The 23513-nt window shown below is 37.1% G+C and overlaps 1 protein-coding gene across 1 annotated transcript in view; it reads right to left on the bottom strand.

The window, feature by feature from the left end:
* LOC106133538 (tyrosine-protein kinase Drl) overlaps positions 1 to 23513 on the bottom strand; it is a 33863-nt gene that overhangs the window by 5471 nt on the left and 4879 nt on the right. Inside the window, exon 2 of the mRNA XM_013333309.2 lies at positions 811 to 938. Within this exon, the coding sequence (XP_013188763.2) occupies positions 811 to 938 (128 nt within the window). The remainder of the gene's footprint in view (positions 1 to 810; positions 939 to 23513) is intronic.

Genomic DNA, 23513 nt, shown 5'->3' with positions numbered 1-23513 from the left:
GTTTATCTGAGACGGGACTGTGGCATTTCCATAAGAATGACTTGTTTGCTGAGCCGTGAATAAACATCGCTTCAAGTCCAATAAAAACAAACTGCCCCCTAAAATTATCATATCTATAACATTACCGAAGATACAAAAATTTATTTTACTAGACGTGTTTTAACTTATCTAGCTGATTGAATCTTTGAAAATGGGCAATAATGATGAGTTAATGGGACATTAATGCCATAACTTTGTAATACAAACACGTCGCGATGAACCTGCTCCAAGCCTGTTTGCGTAATATGAGGCATTACTAGTAACACCATAATTTCTCTTATCAATGAAACCATTGTTGCCATTGCAGTAGTGTAGTGATTGAAAGAATCTGTATGAGTGTCTGATATTTCGAGCATCCGATTAGCATTCTCGACGAACGAGTGTTTAACATAATGGCGCGATTGTTTGGACCAATCGATTGTTCAATTTAAACTCTTACACTGGTTTAGACTTACAAGTGAGTCCGTGGTGATTCCACTACAAACATCTATATAAGGTTAAAATAATAATACGATACGATACGAGAGAAGACAGCTAATACGATACGTGTGAGTAGGCTAGCAACTAATTGAATCATATTCCATCATTAAAACCATACAGCTGAACGTGGCCTTTCAGTCGTTTTAGGACTGATAGTTCTATCTACCTATTAAGGTATAAAAACTTGATTATATACGTATGTATGCATATGCGTGTGTGAATCTTCTTTTGTTTAAGACACACACAAAACAACCTTTAAAAGCTATATTGTCAATTAAAGTTCCAACTTACCGGTCTTCTAGTGAGACTCTGCCACGTAAAATGCAATTCTTCTATTGTTGCTGGCACAGGCACAATGAAATTCAAGGCATAGTAATTAATCTGTCCATCTCTCACGTAGTATAGTTCTGCTGTTAGACCTGGGGACAAAGGCAGACGAACATTATTAACCTGTTTAGTGTCGTCTTCGGGTTAAACGACATGTGCAATCAACCACGCGTCATAATTTATACCGTTGATTTTTATTATTGACACAATCTAGCTGTAATAAATGAGTGAACCGTGATATTTTATGATAATTTTATGTGGTATACATATATAATAGTTATTTGTTTTTTTTTTCCTTTTGAATTAATTTGGAAACTTTTTACGTTTTTTATGAGTGAATGAATTCGATTGTTTGGAACCTTTTTAAGTAATTCATTGTGTTACCCGATGCCGCCGGTCTGTCTAGCAGAGCCCGAAAAGTTTGACGTATCCCGTCAAAAATTGCAACCGATATGGGGATATACGAGATCCGGCGGCATTCAGCAATCTTTACACGCATCAATAACACAATATCGGTTAAAAAAAGTTCAATGCGCACGCGCACAATGAGGCGGCGACATCAAAGCCTTCCACAAAGACGCCGCAACCCGACGCCCGCGCCACCTGTCCACAAATCATGGGAACCACAAAAACTTCGCTCAACAAGATGCTTGAAGAACGACATAAACGTCAAAGTATACCGGTCTTAATAAAGAACCGATTTAAATCATAGAGCTGTAAATAAAAATCGAGTTACAGCCCACTCGATTGAAGTTTCCGCGTCATTTTTTATATAAGTACCTAGTTGTTAAAAGAATCTGATTTAATCATAAGAGCTAAAACTATATTATATAACAAATTATTGCTAATACTTCCATATGTGTAGAACGATTGCTCCATAAGACCTATGAACACAAATTTTATCAACAAAATACTAATTAAAACTTCAGAAATACGAAAATTACTTGACAAAGTTCATTATAGAGACCGAGAACATGTTAAAGATTCTAACAAAATAAAATTTTCTCCGAAGTCATCAAGATATTCACAATCACGTCTCGTCTAGGAATACCAGTTAGGGGTCATATTACATTATGATTAATTTGATGATTACGAGTAACCACGTATCCAATGTTAGTTATTTACGGTCGCCGTGGAAATAAGTTTTCTTGTGGCTAATTAAATAAATATACTATTATAAAATCACAGAATTAATAATAGCAACCAATCCAAAAAAAAATTTAAAGAACATATAATAGAACAAACACAAAATTTGCAACAACAATAAGAATTGTTTGTTTTATGCCAGAATTACTATATTAAGTAATTCTGTAAACCAGAATTATTAACTGACAATTAAAAACAAAGTTAACATACACAGAAATATGAATCTATTCAATGTTCAAATCCTTAAATTTATCATAAAGAAGTTAAATCATTGCAACTGGCAGCCATTCATATGTAAATAGGATACACAAGGCTGTTATATAAACATAAAATTATAGTGTTACTATAAACATAAAATATTAAAGTCCTAAAACGTGTTTGCGTTGGTATATCTTGGGTCACAGGCCAATGAGGACGAGCACCCGAATCCAATAACCTGTGATGTCAAACGGATTGGATATGCTACAATTATCTTTTTTGATAATAAAAACACTCGTGTTATATTAATTACCTGAGCATTTTTTTCTTATACAAAGATTATGAGATAATTTCATAAGAACTAGGAAGGATTATTTGAATGGACTCTACTTTTAAAGCCTGAACGCTTGAAAAGTTTCGATTTATTATAATTTAGAATACCACATCCAATTTCCAAAGATCAGGTGATCGTAGTATGACAAAATTAATAATTAGACTGCTGTTAACCGCTGTTTGTTTATTCAGGACATGATAACCATTAACAGGCAAGCAAGAGTTACAATAATGTTATCGATTTAATTTGCATAGAGCGTTCATTACCAAAACATTCGTCTATTGTTTGACTAATGTATGGGTATATTGTTAAACATAATAAGAGGAAATGATTTGAGTTCAGTTTAAATATTTTATCACTCAATAATCTATAAACAGGGCAAAATTACAACATGAAATATGATACATGTACAGATTATACGTATAGATATACCTATGGATATCTTATAAATGTGGTACCAGGAAAGGTTAAAGTATGAGACCTACATAACTTAATAAATTGTTTCCAAGAAATCAAGCTACAATCTAAATAGGAGTTCAAACGAGCCCAAACACGGAAGACAGCCGGCACGAAAATCATCTACGAATTTTGATGAGGCAATAAAGACGACATGGGGAAAGATTCTGTTGCATTCCCACATAGGTAATAAGTGGTCGCAGGACTGCTACCGTGCGCGGTGTCTTTGAAGTCAGACGGGATACCACTTGATACGACAAATAACTAGAGATAAACTAGCGCCCGCCTACAGGCGCCCACATTTTTTGCTTACTCAAACTAATTGCTTAAGATGCTCACGGCCCTTTTGAGTCTTATCGCGTATTCTTCAAAATACCGCCCGTGTTGAAAATAAATTCTAATAACTCCGTATGAAGTATATCGCGTCGCGAAATCGCGCTCCTATTGACGTGTTCTCGCATTCTACTTCGCACCTCCGTATAAATCTTTCATTAAAACCCCCTATTTGTATGGAATAAAATAGAGCTACGAACAATAGTCTGATATTTCATATAGAAAGTTCCCCTTCAAGGCGTTGGATATAAGGATTTTAGGGCACAACAAGCGCATTATTGTGGCATTATGCGGAGGCGTGCAAGAAAATGGAACAAAATGCAGAGGTGTCTGTGAATAAACCGGAGTTATGCACTTCACCGTGGACGAGGGTTTATATCGCCGACGTGGGGTGAAAATGTCATCGGTTATTATAATGTGAATTATATGCACTTACAACATCTTTATTTTATGACAAACTGTGCTAAAAAAGAAAACGTGAGCTGCATTCGAACCAATAGGTTAAGATAATCATAAAAATATCAACTTCAGAAACATCTCGGCTTCGTCAATCGATTCCAAGATAACGGATATTGATATTTAACATAAACAATAATCCAAAAACAGTTAGGTTCCGGAAAGTCGATTAATGAATGAAGAAACTGTTTAGCATTTTACAGCCTCACCACATCCCATAACCACGCGTGATAATGGTTATCATAAAATCGTACGATGTGTTAAGAATAGTATTGGACGCATCGTAAAAAAACTGTATTTAGGCAGTGTCTGTTGCAATGGAGACAGTTTTATGGGCCCGGGAAACAGCGTCTTAACGGCTAAGGCGGAGGACAGGATGACAGAGATGTCACACAGTTGTTTCCAATAAATGATTTAGTTGCTGCAATGTTACTACTTGATTTCTATACCCGATACCTTTCAAACCGTATTTTTACAAAACACAGTAGTTATATTATGTAATTGCGACCGCATAAAGAAACTACATACCAAATTTTGATTCTGTAGTTTGGACTGTGCGTTGATATATCAGTCAATGAGTCAGTTTTTTCTTTTTTTATATAGGTATGTATAAAGAATTTACCAACAAGGTATCTTTTACTAGCGCCAACCTTTGAAGTTAGCCTCCAAGAATGCGAACGAGAAGCGTTTGTAAGACAAGAATTAGTTTACACATTTATATGTGTGATGGCCTTAAATCCAACTTTACATTGCGCAGACGCAACATCTTCAGACGAAATTAGCCGGTTGTAAATCGGCGACAGCTTACGGACTTATTTGTCGTCTGTATTGTAAACAGCTATAAATATTCGGTTGATGTGACTAAAAAGTACGTATTTACGATTGTTTTCTCACTCCAAATGTTATTCACCCGACTATAAACGTTATCTCTGCAAGGATACAATTTTATTGAAAACTTTCTTATAGCTACATTGCTGATAACCATCCTGTACATATGTACTTTTGACGCAAAAGAAATAACGTGAAGCGTAATTTGAAGTAACAAAAAATATACATCTGCCACACAAAAAAAATCGTTTCTACGAGTATTTACACGTTATTACGTAATTATCTACAGTAATGAAAGTAGGTAAGTATACAAAAAACTCTTGGCAGACCGAAGCGTAGAATTGTGTAATAGCAAAAACACAATGAAAATGTAGTCAGGTGTAAATGCGGTTTTAGGAGTTACCATACCGGAAGGCGGTAACACGATCCCATTGTCCGTCCGTCTGTCCGTAGGACCGAGGGCTTTGTCCCTAACGAGATTCGCCCTTGGGTCGTCAAAAGCTCCGTGAAATTAAAGCCGCTGAAAAGAGCGAAGTGTGAAGATTTAGTCTTTGTTTTATCTTCGAATTTAGCGCTTTAAATATAGGAGAAGTGCTCAAGTAAAAAAAAATAGTCAAATGCGTTTTGGCCAAACGCACAACGAAGGGATTCTGTAAGGATTTACCTTTTTAGGTATATGTTACTTAATAGGCAGATTAGTTATCTATAGAATCCTTGTTTTACTAGTAAATACGTGATTTTATTCGGAAATTACGTAACTGCCTAAGTAAGATAAAATACAACGTATCACAAGGTCGCTTAATTTGTGACACAAGAGAACTTGTATTGCTTTATTGTTTGTTTTTTTAACTCTTTATTGCACGTAAAAAAGAAATATGACCAATTACGAAACAGTCATTGGATTTAGAAGAATTGTATTATTTATAAATATTATAAAGCAACGCGAATGTTTATACATAATTAATTAAGAGTATATTACTTAGTAACATCATCATAGTATAATTGTGTCTTCAGTGGGTTCGTCATCCATTAATCACGGAACAGACACAATTGCATCAAGATTAGCTTTTGGACGTGGCATTTCTAAGAAGTTGGCAACAGTCGGAGGAATACGGCGATGGCTATTATGGCAACGCTACGGGAAGCAATCCATTACTAAAACAATTAAGCGATTTGGCGCTGGAGTATGGGTTCGTATAAGTGTTTCTTAAGTATTTACGAGGCGTCTCAAGACTGTCTTGTCAGATAGACGCCAAGCGTTGTGTTTTCAGCGCAGAACTAATTTCATTATAGTGTTCAAGTAATAGCATCGTCGTTTGACATAAGATTCTACTTACTAAGACTAGAATAGTTATTAGAAAGAGAGGGCGTAAAAGTGCAGGACGACTTAAGGTACAATAACAGAAGAAACACGAACAACTACTACGCTCCAAGTTAAATTACTTAAGTAAATCAGCACATCACAATAATGTGGTGCTGTGTATAGCAAACAGGAAGGCCTTCCTGGAAAGAAAATCAAAGTGCACGGTAAGCACTCGAGGGTGAAAAGGGAAACGGCAACATCTTAAGGGATAATGTGCGTAATAATCACCACCATCCCTCACACCCCCTAACATACCATTATCTTACACAGAATTTAATTACGGAACAACCCTATTACACGTGTGCAAACAAATTCATTAAAGTAATTAATTTACTCTCGTATTATGCTGTAAAAATAGATATGAATGAATATCACATATTAATTTTCTTATACATGAGCAAAAAACGCCCCCTCTAGTAAATCGAGAAATGTACCCCCAAAGTCTCGAAAAACAAAGTGTTTGACCATATTTTTCTCAAACACAGGTCTGCCAAGCCATTGCGCGTGGCAACCTGGCAACCCTAGGTATACTACTTTATCAAGCTAAAAATATCTTCTGGATCTCATTCAGTTTGATGAATGCGGCTTTTTGCCCGCGTGCCCGGGATCGACTCCAGCCACTTCGGGCTAATCCCGCCGATTTACTTTGACACTTGGAATCTTTTCCTGATTTTTTGCACCCACAAGCCACATGGTACACCTTAATTAAGTGCAGCGGAATAGAGACTCGTTGTGACTACACTAATTAACTGTAAATTATTGATTTACACATAAATGAAATTATTTATCTATCAGTGAGCGCTTTAATAGTAAGCCTAACGAAAATAAACCGAAAGAGCGAATTATTCAACGACACGAGCGCTGGTTGATGTAAACATTCACCACCTGTCGCTGAATTATATCGCGAATGTGTAAATGTTATCGTTACAATAACGTTTTATGGAGCGGCGCGGCACTATGAAAACAAACTCCGTAATTGTTGTGTTTACAGCGAGGATACTTGCGAAACACTCGCAACAGAAGCCGTCTTAAATTTATGACGTCATATGGGAAGCGCAGGAAATTAACTTCGGAGTGTCGGAGTTGTCGAACAACAAGTAAGTTAGTGTAGTACCAAAGATGAGGAAATAAACACTTGGCTGGGTTCGGTTGCAAAATGAAATGAGAAACAAACCTCTCGTCTAAAACATAGACGTTGTTCGATCAAATTATGTCAGAGGGAGGCACACAATATAAGACCTATCCATAACTGTTAGAAATGCTGTCAGACCTTATTTGTCAAGATTGTTAAAGCTGCGGTTCAAGCAACCTTCGTATTCGACGCGACAGCATCGTGGCAGCCCGAGGACCGCAAATACCACAAATGGAGAGCACCGCTAGCGCTCCAGGAGTCGACCTAATAGCTCAACGAACCGCTTCGATTACTTCAAACTACCTCGGCAAACAACCTGCGCCTTGGAACCCGAACAAAAAAGTTACCCATTTCACCCGTAGCTCAAGTGCCTTCAGATGTGAGATGTGACAAACGACGGGCTCACAAACTAAAAAAAATATATGAAATAAACACGAACGCGCTCGTGACATGTTTAAAATTCCAGATTATTCCAAGCAACCCTGTATCTACATGAATTTCTGTCTTATATCATTTCAATCCAATTCAAAGTCGACACACGTGCACGAATACTAGTTACCATACCCCAGTCCTCAACCTTATCTGACATATTAGGACAATCTTTCAGAGGTTATCGCACAGTAACTTTCGCTGTAATAATCGGCTTCTTATCGAACTGACGATACGAGATTTATTATCATTCATTTTTATCATCCGATGATAAGCATTATTACAATTTATTATTGACGCTACTGGGTTTTTTACGGCTGTATTCTGGGAACAAGCTCGTAAAGACAGATGTGCAAACACACCGCACCATTCCTGAAAACTCCCATGGCCTGTGACACTGCAACTCAAATACAAATTGTATACCGAGTGGAGGTGTCCAGTGACAAAACATACGAACACGCTTGTCAAATAACGCTCACCAAATATTATCCGACCGTAGTGTCCGACCGAAGGTCTATTTTTGGCCGAAGCCGAAGCCGAAGCCGATTAATCGGCTATCGCCACAACCTTCGGCCGAAGCCGAAGCCGAAGCCGAAGGTTTATATTCTCTCAGCACTCAGTAATTAATTATTTTGTTTAATATTGTCTACAAGCTACAATTAATATTAAAATCATTTCAAAACCTCAATATTGAAGGTTTATATATTGACTGTCTCATATAGAAGTTGATGATATATCATAGAGGTGGTTGGTTTAGAGATAAACTAGCTGTTGCCCGCGACTTCGTCCGCGTAAATTTCGAGTTGAATTTTAATCATACAGTCAGATACAGACAGACAAAAAATGTAAAAAAAAATTCTCTATCCGTTTCAGTCAAAATATTAAATGTACAGAAAAAATATTTTTACCGTTTTATTATTATATGTAGTATTTTGATTTTCAGTTTTTTTACATAAAATACTCAAACAATACAAAAAAAATATATTTTTAATAATAAAAAATATCTTGTAATTGTTGGGATTCGAACTTGGACCGCCAACTTCACAGTCTCTCGGGCTAACCACTGGACCATCGAAGCCGTTGCGTTGGTGTCGAAATTAAAGTAGACTACATACATATGGTCACGTCTTTATCCCTTGCGGGGTAGACAGAGCCAACAGACTTGAAAAGACTGAATGGCCACGTTCAGCTATTTGACTTAATGATAGAATTGAGATTCAAAAAGTGATAAGTTGCTCGCCCATCGCCTAAAAAAGAATCCCAAGTTTGTAAGCCCATCCCTTAGTCGCCTTTCACTTATATTTATATGTTATAGGTATAATGCCGTCGTATAATGATAAATGACTTTGAATTTTTAATTTCGTAACTTATTTGCAGGCATACTGATGCCTTGAGTTCATTCAAATGTCGATAACTTTTTTTTTTGTGAACCGATTTTGATTAAACAAACTTTATATGTTATTCTGAGTTAAAACAAAGCAATTGGTGAAAGTTTGAAGTAAATCGGTTTAGTACTTTCGGAGATAATCGTGATCATACATACAGACAGACAGACAAGAAATTAAAAAAATATATTTTTGCTTTCTATTATTCATTCTAAGTGTCCCTCTATCCATTTCAGTCGAAAATACTAAATGTACAGACAAAATATTTTAACTGTTTTATTATATGTATAGATAAAAGTTTGTGATTTACCTACTGGTAAAAAATAATGATTTGATTTCTTACAAAAAAACTCGTTTAAATACACGTACGGACTTGTTTTGATGCATGCAATCAGCAATGTGATATTTTGACAGTGACTCCCCGCCGCCTCATGACTTTCGTATCAGTTCGTTCAATCTCGATGGTCGCTCGGACCTTCGGCGAAACCTTCGGCTTCGGCCGGATTTTGGGCCGAAGCCGAATGTTTCGCCGAAGGTGGATTTTTTGGCCGAAGGTGGCCGAAGCCGAAGCCGAAGCCGAAGCTTCGGTCGGACACTATCCGACCGCCACACTGTATTATGTGAGGATTTGTACCTACATAAGTCGGGGACAGAAGCAAAAGTATGTTTACTTTGGAACTTAGGAAGGCTATACTTGGTGGGGCGAAATTATTAGAACTTGAAAAACTACGGCTGTAGAATGTCACCTCACACTTTATTTACGTCATTTAAAATACTGGAACAATGCGGCGCGAGGTTGAGCGTCGAAAAATGGTCCGCTGGATGAATATTTCAACTTTCAAGAGAGCAGTTTGTAAAGAGCTCTCGAGAGCCCTCGGAGCGAGCAACGGCAACGTGCTTAAACTGCACTGTTTACACCTTGCTAACAAACGCCATGCATCCCATACATTTTTGAGGAATAAAAAGTGATGACGTTGCGCGAGCACAGACACTGGATAAATTTGAACCCATCGAAATCGCGAGCTCACACGAGGATATCCAGTTGGCAGCCGTTCAAGAAGTAATTTACACACGTCTCCTGCGCGGCTCGTAATGGAAATCATAAAATTTTAACCATCGCCCGTAAAGTAAACAACAATGGGCAAAAAGAATGAGAGTTAAATTATATGGGCAACGCGGCGTGCCCGAGGGTGCACGGATATTGTGCTAAATAAAATCCTGAATTGCATTTATGAAGTACTGTGTGATCTTGTTCATTTTGAATACGGCAAATTTAAAAAAATGTGTATTTTATACTACAAAAAGAAGAACACTCTCATTCCCGTACCTTAGCATTTGCATTATTAAGCCTGAACTCCTCTTTAGAAAAAAGTGTTAATATGCTGTAAAAAAAAATTACCGAAGATATAACAATCCAATTAAGAGATTTTTTATGGGACTTATTGTCAGTGTTTTAGTCCCTTAGCCGCCACCTACGACATTAATCGATCGAATGCCGAAAACCACGAATCCCATCAAATTATTGAAACAGTAGCCTTTAAAAAGCAAAACAAAAAATATCCGAGCATCGCAGTGTATCCTTTAATCACACCGCCCGAAACGTAATTAGATCGACGTAATGACACGGTTCTCACCACGTCCGTCACGGGACAGTTTCCGCACCGGATTCAATGCCGGCGATTCGACGCGCCTCTATAACAAGCCGTAATACGATGTGCAGCAGGCCAAAACAAAATTACCTAACAATCAATGGGTTCTGAAGTCATCGCCAGGGCCCAAACTAAACTATACCTTTTAACTTTGCGCTTTGGAAACGATGGTCAATTTGATAATGAGATGTGTTAATCAAATTTACAATCACTATTTCTATATTTGAAATTCATATTAAATACATCGATCGTAAATGTTCATGTTTCTCCTGCAATGTCTGTTTATTTATTTAACATAGATTAACTATAATGTGAGCTAAGTAAATACAAACACGCATGTGATTGGACTGATAAAACAAACAACAAATTCAATTAATTTCAACAACCGTCATCGTTGGATAACATCTGTTTTGAATATAAAATACGGCAACAAGAACGATCGTCCCTTGTTTAAAACCCCAATAAAAATGAGACCCGCACAACAGACCCGAACAAAAAAGGAACAAAAAACGTATACACGTACTTGGAGATCTTAAATTTTGATCTAACGACCATGGAGGATCCATTATTATTAATAACCAGTGTCTAAATAAAACATACGATGGACATGAAAATATTGAAAGGTAAAAAAGGATGAAATAGTTTTTCGATATATACAAGACATTTATTAACACGGGCGTTCGGTGGATCTTGATAAAACAAACATGGCTGTGGGCGCGCGCATAAACACGAGGTTTATCGTGGGAGGCTGTCACAACACGCGCCCATTGGACTGCGCTGACGCATCGGTGAAAGCTGAGGAGACACCCTCAACGACATATGAGCTGATGTTATCGGGCCAAGCATGCCAGAGGCCTACGCACGCCGCCTAATAATATTCTAATACGATACGAGTATTCCGATTTCTGATAAAGCTAACGATAGCTTTAATGACATAACATTGACAATTTCAAACACTCCTTCACTAGTGAGGATGTGGAGTATTAGAAGATTATACATATATATGTATATCAGACTTTTTCTCTTACGGGGTGGACAGAATCGATATTCACAAGATTCGGAGGCCTCTTTGATATTCAAAAATAGACAGTTTGCTAGCCTTATCACCTAAGACATATGTGAATCATCTAAAATGCTGCTGCCGGTAGTAAAAACGAAGCAATTGGTTCAGATACCATCTAAACGAGAACATATCAAAAAAGATAAACGATATTCGAAGCCATCACCGCAACAGCGAGCGTATTAACCTCGTAAAAAACTCCATTGAAAAGTAACAAGGTACTAATATGGTGGAAGGCGGCGCAGCGCGTTTACCAACAAAGCAAAATAACAAAGGATGGTTCGTGATACCCATCACTGATCAATCATCGGGAGAGAGCCGAGATGTATCTCCAACAAGCGCCTACGGAAAACCAGCAACTTCCAATTGCCTACAATCTATCCAAGTCAACTTCGCTCCAAATACCATTTCAATTCTCCTGAGGGAATGAATACTTAACAAGCCTCATTTATTGCTTGAAATGAGGCTGTTATACAAACATTGCATAGGGTCCGATGAACCCCAAGACCTGCCAGGTGATTTAACTTGCGAAATACAAGTATCAACAACTCACGAGTAAACAAATTCAGCGAAATTCTTAATACTAGCATAAATTTTGAAAAGTCCGTTGATAACGAAAGCTGTATTTAAAATGATGGTTATAATTAATTGTTTGATGACTTAATTGATATTACGGGATGGGAAACGTGAATGAGGTCGAGGGAGATGTACCCTTGGCTTGATAATTACAGCATGCGGTGTCTATAAATTAGAATTAACATCCTAACAAGACAGCTACGGGATTCGGTGTCGATTGAAGTTGAATCGTAAACAAACAGGAACTCGGCTACGCCTCTCATATTTTTTTTGGACCCTCGGGCGAAACCTAAGGATTCAACCTGGTAGCTGCCCATTACAATTAGATGCCGCTTTTTTACCAAGTAGCTACCGGTTCCCTAAGATAAAGTCGAAACTGCACGACAAAATATTTTTTTTGTTCTTTTAGTACTGTTAAAGTCCCCTAAGTCACGATATCGTGAGTTAAAAAGTAAAAATAAATATAGCCCGCGCCATGTGTCTTAAACCTACGATCAGTTAAAACAGTAAAGTTCAAAAAATAAACGCCGACCCTTGCGAAAACAAAAACCTAATGAGCGGCCACCGAATAAAATATACCAGTGAATTTAAATGGTAATGTAAAAGAATGAAGGTAACAATTGATGCAAACAAACGAATGTGGCTAAACTCGTTAATGAGGCAGCTTGGAGAGCGGGTGCTGTAATGAATTATCTGAAGTCTTGATGCACGAGCCATCTAATGGGGAGAAGCCCTAACAGACCCCGTAAAAACGGACACACACTAGTAATTTACGTAAAACTTCACGGTACTGTATGTATGCATTGTATAAATAATGTAAAGTGATATATAGACGCTCTGAATTAACATACGGTCAATATTAATCTTTCGCACGACTCCGCTACATTCGCGCGAAACGTGCAAATAAAAACATAAAAGAGTAAAGTAAACATTTCCATTGGTATATTCTCGTAAAGATTTCAGAGTTGGAATTGAATTTGCATTCGCAAAAGGAGTGTGCAATGCGCAGAGTTTGCAGCGCACCCACACCTCGCGCGCTTACATTCCACTTTATTACACGTCTCCAGCAGGCGCCGAGCGACACGTTTTATTTTCTACACGGCGACCAACGTTCCCAGAATTTATATCAAACGTTATGAATAAACTTTGAAGAAATTGCATATCTAGGTAAGTACAATCATATTGACTTTTATGGCGTATTATTTGCGAGGTATTTTATGGTTCGTAGGTTCAAGTAAAAACGTGACTGTAGAGCACAATTGTGAATACCCGTGATCACGACTGTCGTGAGATGTAATCTCGGTGGCTGGCACTAGGACATGCATGGTAATGTGGGCGCAGCTCGCCACAGTACTGCTCCCGACAACTGCGAGATACTGCCACCGCAATTAACCTTACAACCCTACCCGCTTCGTTACCGACCGACTACTTCGTTTCACCATTTTAATTTGTTATTCAAATTTATAGTTTTACGAATCCCAATTACTTGACTGTCACCTGACCATGAAATTTTATATAACTTTAAACATATAATAACACGGATTATTATGACAAATACATAAGTTATCCAATTTGATTATGCGAGCGGACAAGTTAATTGATGGAAGTTAGTCTTAGAAATGACTCGGGGCGACGCAAGTTGTATAGTAATCGCTTAAAAATCCACACGCGGTCATAACGAGCAGAGTTACGAGCGGTTAAATAAACGTAGCCTCCCATTAATACCATTGGGTACCGGGACCGTTTGTTACCTTACCCAAAAATAAAGTCAAATCCGATCTCTGGTCTTTAATGTAACAACATTGGAAATGGGTTGCGTCTAACGTTACGACGGAGTGAAATTACAACACGCTAAAACAATCTCTTGTGGTCCATCCTTTAGAAAGTAGTAATAATGACCTCTCTGCAGAAGGCAAATATTAGTCCACGCGCACCTCCGTCGGATTTAACCAATATTTGATCAGTACGAATGGTGCCCAAAAGTGTATTTTCTTATTCAACAACTTCCACCGTTCGACGCCCGCGAGGGTGTCACGATGTTTACTCGCTCAACGCCTCACATGAGCGTACTCATCAACGTAGCGATATTTATTCGACTTTCAGGGCCCGAGCACACTAAAAGCAGGTTAAAAGCAGCGCAGTATGAAAGCAAGCCCGCACCAGGTTGTAATACAAGAAACTCTTCGAACTCGTCACACAGCAGCGCGGCGCGTGTTTGGTGCGCTCGGGCCTACAGCAACATTTAAATGAATGTAACTGCATTATCATACGGGACGAGGCATCAGTGACAACCGCGATTAAACCAATCTAGCCAGATGAGAATGAACGAGCATCGTTAAAATATATTTATGGAGTTTTAACATTTGTAATGAATGAAATCCAACACCGTGGATACGGGCTGTAATTGAGGCCACAAATTAATTTTATACTTTGTACAAAGTCATTTCACAAAGAAAAATAAAGGAAAAACGAAAAAGAATAGGACCACCCCATCTCTTTTCCATGGATGTCGTAAAATGCGACTAAGGGATAGGCTTACATATTTGGGATTCTTCTTATAGGCGATAGGCTAGCGCTTTTTGAATCTCAATTCCTTCATTAAGCCAAACAGCTGAAGGTGGCCTTTCAGTCTTTCGATGACTATTGGCTCTTTCTACCCCGCTGGGGATATAGACTTGATTTTAGTTATGATTTCACATAGTTTCGACGATATACACACATTTATAGAAATATTTACGTGAATATTGAAAACTAAGCGTAAAACGTGCCGATAAAACCGACTCTTTATCAATCGAAATAAGGTAGTGTGTAGTTAATAAAGAAGCAGTAATTTAAATGACTAGAAACTAAAAACAAATTTATAAATTTGGGAGCTTACAGCCCCGAGCGTACGCCACGGGAGGCCAGAACCCGACCGCGCACCATGACTCGACCCATCTCAACTCCATGCTGCGAAACATACGAATTCAATTTTGAATACATGCCGTCGTAGATTCCAAATCAATCTACGTCCTCAATAAGGATTTTGACAATAGTTTCAAACCAAATGTTGACAAACACAGGGCCACACACATACACATGAATAAACAAACCCAAGAGCCTCATAATGCATATCCTGTAGTAAATATGCAATAGCTCAGCAGTACTATCTTCGCTAAATTCCCGCTGCGTTCTGCTATGGTGGTCTATAGATAAAGGAAGAATAAAAAAAGGAGGTAATGTGTCAATCACCATGAACAGATAAAGCAGTAAATGTTTTTTCGCATTCCTGGCGACTTAGAGCAGCCATCCTAATGTTCAAACGAATAAACGATAAGATAAAAATGGGAGACGTAAGAACAAACATAAAACATGGTAAATACAATAAACGTTGAAGTGACGAATGCCTTTCGATTTTAATAATTTTCAGAAGAATATGATTTATAGTAATGTGCCCGCCCATTATCAAATATGTAGTGTCTTGCATTAGCAGTAAACTTTGAGAAACCACATAACTTCGAAACAGTCCGTTTGCCATCGACTATAAAACGTCGGTGGGCATTCGTCAATTCTACAGTGGCCAATAAAATACTATTATTTAGGAGCTCATAACCGCTAAGATTTAGTGGTCGTAAACTAAGGTGAGTCGACCGCATCCCTCAAGAAAGAATCTTCTTTGTTTGAAACGATAGTGTTACTTCGAGTAGGAAAGGGTTTAATCCGACTGGATCCTCGTTTAGACGCACATGATGGATATGTTCGAGTGCGGCCATATCCGGTGCAAGCAAATTTAACTCCGAATAGTCTTGTTTATTCAGGGGTGCAGTGAACCATTAAAATACCGTCCAGTCGTAACAACGTCGACCGCGTTAAATTCTTCAATACTATCATAATGCTCAACTTTAATTGCTTTCTTACGAACCCATAAAAATTGAAAGTGGCTGTTCAATATTTACGGGTTTAAATTTAACCTCGACGATATTAAACTTTAACAATACACCAATCAACTTAAATCAATATGGAGTACTTAGGTACATTGAAAAACCATACTAAAATTATATAGATTAAAATTAGGATCCCCTTGGTTGGTTCATATTTTAATAAATTTACGATCATAAACAACAAAGGCCCTCGTAGCAAAAAGTTAAGTATTGTCGCAACCCTATTGATTAATTTGTTTCGCCATTAGAATTCTCTTCACGGCCACCAAAAATGTCCCGCTGGAGAACATCGCAGTCGAATTTCGGGGCATTATTTATGGTACGCCATTCTCTTCAAAGGACTGTATGATTTACAACCAGCTGCACAAAAGCCACTGCCTTATTATGACGTGCTGGCCCGTGCATTGTGCCCAATATTTTATTCGTTCGATTGTGTGCCATGTTTGTTTATTTTTCGTCTTTCCCCGTAAATGCAGTATTGTTACAAAACGAGAATACGATTTGGCTCGAGTCATATTTCACGGTCCCTAATTATGAAAAGCTGGATGTCTAAATGTTTTGCCAACATGACATTTTATTTAGAATGTTAAAATATGCGTGAAGCCATTAGCTAGATGTGTCTGATTAGTAAGGTGAAATCTTGCTACAAAGAATAGAAACAGTAAACATAATAAGTACTTTTGATCTGAGAAACCAGTTGAAGTTATCTATAGGTTAACAAGTTGAAGAATGGTGTTTCATAATGATAGAAGAGGCGTGTTCAAAACTGATTAGTACGACGTTGTAACTAAGTAGCAACGTACACAGGCAGAGCGAGGGAACTGCTGGCACAGCGGGCTCGAACGCCAACCTTGTTTGCATAGGGAGAGCTACCGTCTCGTGTGTGGTCCTGCACGTATTGGAAAGATAAATATCGATCATTTTAAAACATCACATTTCACATGACACGATAAACCAGAAAGTACTCCAGGAAACCCTTCCTATCAACTCGGCAACTGTCATACTTAAAGGGAAACGACGTGTGAAACTTTAGCATCTTTATGTGCGTTCGCAGTGCCTCTAAGTGCATTTAACAATTTAGATAATGGCTCACAAGTGCGAAAGCGTTGCTCGGTTAGAACATTACCGGGCTTTTAGCCCACAGTAGCACACTCTGTTAAGACTTTGATTCGTTTATAACGTTGGTAGATCTCATACAATAGTTTATTACGAACATTTATCCTGGAACGTGGTCGCGTGTCGTTTCCCATCCGCCTATTCAATTAAGCGTCGCGCTAAACTAAATTGTCGCTGCATCATCCCTAATGGTATATCTGAGCTTTGAATAAACAGATAAAATAAATTCAGCGGTCGTGTGCCGGCACAACAGGAGTTCTAATATACTAGCAGCAGTGTCATAAGGAGTGATCCTTCAAAAATTAATAAATAATGGGACGTGGTCCAGGGGATTAAGGGACAAAAACTGTTTTTATATAGTTTAAAACAAACATTTAGTTGAATGTGAAACAAAACAAAGTTATAATGTCATTAGCGCCAAGCGTTCGCGTGTGTCAGACAGGGGTTATTTCGGTTTGTACGCATTCCTCTGTATCATCTATCATGGTCGGAGCTGTCAAGGTTTAAACTGGGCTTAAACTGGGCCCGGCTGACTCGTCACCGGTGGCAGATGACGGACGATTTTGACGGCTCGTCTGCATGAGTTTGTCAGTGAGACTAGCACTGACGAGTCTGACTGACCCGATGTCAGACTTAAAGTTTTCTGTCGAGGTTAGAATTGAATTTTTGGTATATTTTTTTTGTTTCTTACTTTTAATTTAATTTATTTGAAGAATTCAATAAAAGATTTGTAAAAAAGAATATTTTTACAAACATGCACTTATGTTTTAAGAAACATTTACGTCTTAAAAGATACTATCATCAGTAACTCTGTTTAAAATGGATTTTTTTTTTCAATACGATGAATTCCTATCACCGTCTAGGTCACACAGTCTATGTGAAAAAGATAACAACAACAATCTACCATCATTTCTCTACCCACTTGCTCATGGTAAAAACTATTTTTAAACGGTTTTATTTAGCTCACCCCGTTTGTTTTATTTATTCTTGGGTCAAATTTAGTAATTCAAATTTCACCCTCTTCCTGTCAACCGATTAATCTGAAATTTTGTATACACTTTGGATTTTGGTGACAATATAATTATGTTTATTCATTATCATTATAAATTCAAGATGGCCGCCGTTACAAAATGGCGGATAATTTAGGTTTCATTAATCCCATCAATATGGGTATCAAATGAAAGGGCTCAACAAGCAGAATACAATATACTATAAAAAATTGAAATCCAAGATGGCGGCCTCTACAAAATGGCGGATAACTTAGGTTTTATCAATCCCATCAACATGGGTATCAAATGAAAGGTCTCAACAAGTAGAATACAATTTACTATTCAAAATTAAAATCTAAGCAGTGGGATAAAATGTAGCCTATGTTACTCCTGAAGGTTAAGTCTATCCCTGTGCCAAATTTCATTCAAATCGGTCCAGTAGTTTTTGAGTTTATTCGTTACAACTAAAAACTAGAAAATAAAAATAGGTAAAAAAACTTTTTAAGTTAAACGGTTTTATGTTAAACATACATTGCAATGTTTAATATAAATGTACTAAAAACCAAAAAATAATAAAATAGATACAGTCGTGGGAATTATAAACATATGCATAGACTAGACTAAAATAAAACCGTGGGGCACGTCAATTGTCTACAATCGTTGATTAAAATGTTTGTTTTGTAATGTTACACTATAATTAGGCAGTTGTTCAACCGACAACGATGGACGTGTGATAAGTAGGGCTAGAATGTGGAAACAAGTTAGCAAGCTCGATTAAGCGAGTTTTAGGGTTTCATAATCATAAGTTTTGTCGATTAAAGACAAACTACGAGCAGTGAAACGATTCCTCGCTAGCCAGCAAAATAGTAAGTAATTTGCGCACCGTCTGCGGGCCAACTGCCTAACGACGAATTAAACGATTCTTCTATCGCACATTAAGTCTATAATTTGTAGACAATTGACGTGCCCCACGGTTTTATTTTAGTCTAGTCTATGCATATGTTTATAATTCCCACGACTGTATCTATTTTATTATTTTTTGGTTTTTAGTACATTTATATTAAACATTGCAATGTATGTTTAACATAAAACCGTTTAACTTAAAAAGTTTTTTTACCTATTTTTATTTTTATGCAATAACTCTTAGTCAACTTTTTTTTGTTACAAGACTGAAGCAATACTTATAACAATATGAACAAAGTCGGACAAATTTTTGAAAGTCCATGTTGAGATATTATGCGACATGCGCGCGCGCAAATGGTTGACATATCGATGGTTTTTGTTGCGCTGACGTCTCCATCCATTCGGGCAAATTGCCACGAAACTGCCCGGACAACACCCTCGAAAAGATGTGATTGAACGGCGAAGGCCCGCGGCCATTATTTCCAATATTCCAAACTATCGATCACGGAGGAAGGAATTTTTCAAAGGTTCATAGTGCGCTATACTTGATGTATGAGCTACGAGAGTACATATTAACATAGTTTCCTCAGTCATGCATCAAATTTTTTCCTTACCTGTTAGCAAAGAAAAAAATTGATGTTCGTTTGTTTTGTTGAAGATGGATGGCATAGTTCTGTGGTAAAATACTTTGAATTATGAAATAGTAAAAGAAGTTGTCCGTGAATCAATTACTCCACTCTATACTTAGGCGTCGGTTTAGTGTTATTTATAAAAAGATCTATTTATTCAGCCGAGGAGTGACCTGGATACACTGCCAAGTCATCGTGTCACTGTAAACGGTGGCTCTGTTTGTTTTTTGTTGTATCCCTATGTGGCAAAGCTCATCTACACAATTTGAACGTCAATTTGTTTTACTAATTCGGCTATATATGCATCCCCATAAATAGCCCCATTCGGTTAATGGATAAATATTTTTGTTATCTTATTGTTCCTTGTTGTTTATTTTTTTTAAATGTTAGTTTATTCATTCATATAATCACGTCTATAGCCCTTGCGTGGTAGACAGAGCAGGCAGTCTTGAAAGACTGATAGGCCACGCTCAGCTGTTAGGCTTAACCATAGAATTGAGATTCAATTACTGACAGGAATATCGCCTAAAAGAATCCCAAGTTTATTGGCCTATCTCTTAGTCGCATTTTACGACATCTATGAGAAAGAGTTGGATTGGTCTTTTTAAATGTAAATGTTTTATAAATACAGTTTCGAATAAATAAATCATAAAAAAAACTTAAATATACCTATAACAACAGTAATGGCAAAGTCTAAACAAGTTGTACTCTCACATCTCAACATGGCTAAAACGTGAGTAGGAAACTAGTCACCGGACATTTTTAAACTTTCAAGAGAAGGGTTTGATTTTATTCCTATCGGCGGTCGATCTTAAACCCGTTGACTGATGACTACACAGAGATGACAATGGCCGTAATAGGGACTTTGGCCCTTTTTCGTATACTATTGTAAAAAAAGCAAAGAAACATTCTGGGAACTCTGAAACATTCTGGGAACTCTTATAATATTATAAATACTACAGGTATTAAACGCGCACGTAACGTACCTTTATTTTCTATCTCGGACGTTTCTCTTATGATATTGCCCGCTGAACTACTGAAGTACTTCTTACTTATAGATTTTGTAGTTAAGCTGTTTGACATGCTAGGTACCTTAATATATATAGGTATATTAATCTTCGTTTATTTTAAAATTTCATTTAGCGTACGGTGAACGAATACATGTTTGCAAATAAAATCCAATAGATTTATTCATTTTTATATTTGGACATTCTCGCATGTTTAAATCATCTCTTAATAGCTCCAATAACGATAAAAACAAATAAGATTTATGCAACCGTCGATAGCTTTTCGACGAAACAATTTAAAATTCAAGGTACGCTGATTCTATCTTTTATAATAAATCACCTGAGGGGCAGGTCGAGAATATAAAACTTATCAACAACACTTGTCCGTTAGAAATGCCTACTAAAATAATGAGATTATCAATAATTAAAACAGCTTTAGTAATATTAAATAGTAAGCTGGTTATTTTCTTATTCATAATACAAAAGGAATAGAAAAGGGAATGTTAAGATGGTTCGGTCATGTGGAGAGGATGAATGAAAGCAGGTTGACTGAGCAGATATACAAGGAGAGTGTGGAGGGAAAGTATTGTAAGTTCGTAAGATGTGTTTTAAATTTGTCTTGAAAATAATAATTTTCTATCTAAAAGATAAAGTCATACCGAAAGGTAAGAATTTAGATGTACTGCTCAATGCCAGCTCAATGGTATTTTGAAGGCAAAAGTGGATCTTAACGAATGTATTTCCTATCTACAAGGGTAGGTATGTCTTTGACCAAAGATTTGAGACACTGGAGAAATGGAAGATTTAAAATAGAATTGCATAGGCTCTTTGTATCCACCTTAATGGAAGTAACGATATGAACTGAGTATGAATGAGTTGCATATTCATATCACGCACAGAATATTCCTGCTGCATTGCTTCGGGCGTGCGCTAATTCTATTGGTGTGACTGTATGTTCCCTGAGTGCTCTAGACTTTGGCAAAATTGGAATTGAATTACATTTGATATTAGCCTATTATGCCTAGCTTAGCCATGATATGATAACCTTAACAGTGGACTAAAAATATGACTTATTTTGCGGGCACTGATCAAAAAAGCAAGAAGCGAAAAACTCAAATAATGAATTTAATTATATGTCAAAAAGCAGCATAAAATCACAAATATAATCTAAATCATTGCTATCCAAATACGATATCAGAGCGAAAACAGTTCCACCCTAGTAAATAATCATTTAAAATTCAGATGATATTCAAAATTTAATTAACCCCGTGTATTCATACCACGCGCCGGCTAAGCCGCACCTGCACTGAGTGACATATCACACCCCCACGGATTAAAAACTCAGCTCTTATCCCGTCGTCCGTGAAATTAAATTTATTTAGGTCCACTCCACATCACGCGGCTTGTCAACGGTATTTACCGAGAGAATAGTTCAGCCCATATTTATATAGCGCCGTCGTTCTCTGTTTATTGAAATATTTCATTGTTAATTCCCTCAACGACTTCTCTTTTAGAGGGAGCTATGAATGCACCATTAATAGTATTTATTATAATAACAATGTATATTCCGGACGGTTTATTATTCAGACTGTACCTGGTGATAGAAAAAGTGACGTGGCGGAAAGGATAAGCTTAAGAACAAGGTGATTTACACGTAGAGGTACCTCTAGTACGTGGGTTTGATCATGTTGGGATAGGTCCAAAAAAAACGTCTACAGATAAGGGCAAGATAAAGCAGGAAACAAAATAAAACTTGGGTTCACAGGTAAAAAAATGGCAGAATTTATTGCTCATTCTTAAGGTCTACTCTCTACGTCTTGGATTAATTCTGATGGAAATAAACTCAAATGCGTGTAACTACGATCACGGCATGAGGGCTGCTTGGTAACCGTGTGAAGAGGTTACCGTGTCTAGACGAAACCTTACACGGGCCTCGAGATCAAATTACGTACGGTAACTTTTATTTTACCCACCCACCACAGCTCTAGTAACGAAACCTTAGACATCTCTCGAAGATCCAATTACAACGGATGCTGAGATGTTTTGGTCGTTCGCTTATTCAACTATGATCATTATTATAATAATTCGTTGTGGTCGAACAATTGTTCTACTAAATTAAAGTTTTCGAAATGATGTGAACACTCATTAATTAAAATTTTGTGTTTAAATTTAATATAAAATTATACATACATACATACATATAATCACGTCTATATCCCTTGCGGGGTAGACAGAGCCTACAGTCTTGAAAAGACTGATAGGCCACGTTTAGCTATTTGGCTTTAAGATAGGATTGAGATTCAGATATAAAATTATTTCCTAACATTTTAATCCTTCGCTGGTGAACTACAATACTTTACTTGAATTTTTCTACGCATAACAACCTAGTGATTTCAAAATATTATCTTCGCTGTTTTGTTGTTAAATTTATCCCAAGTGTAGAGTTATAAATTTGGTTTCTATCTGCACAAGCAATCAAAAACAACGTTGTTGCACCCACTCGTTGTCGCCGGGACTGGTCTTAGAACTTGGAACAATGCGAAATTCCAGTAACCAGATTTAAGCACGGCGAACAAGCAACATAAGTTATTGTACAAATTTAATAGTTTTCTTAATAAATTCCTAGTTAGATAGAAAATTAATTACATATCAGTAAAAAAAGATTGTTCTTTTCCTTCCCGACGTTTTCATTTCATATAACAAAACAAAGAGCTGAAGCTCAAGATGACAGTAATTATATAATTTATAATTATTAAGT

This window comes from Amyelois transitella, chromosome 3 (genome assembly GCF_032362555.1).
Source record: "Amyelois transitella isolate CPQ chromosome 3, ilAmyTran1.1, whole genome shotgun sequence".
Classification (NCBI taxonomy): domain Eukaryota; kingdom Metazoa; phylum Arthropoda; class Insecta; order Lepidoptera; family Pyralidae; genus Amyelois; species Amyelois transitella.
The sequence above is the reverse complement of the archived record's forward strand: the minus strand, read 5'-3'. Positions and strand labels throughout refer to the sequence as shown.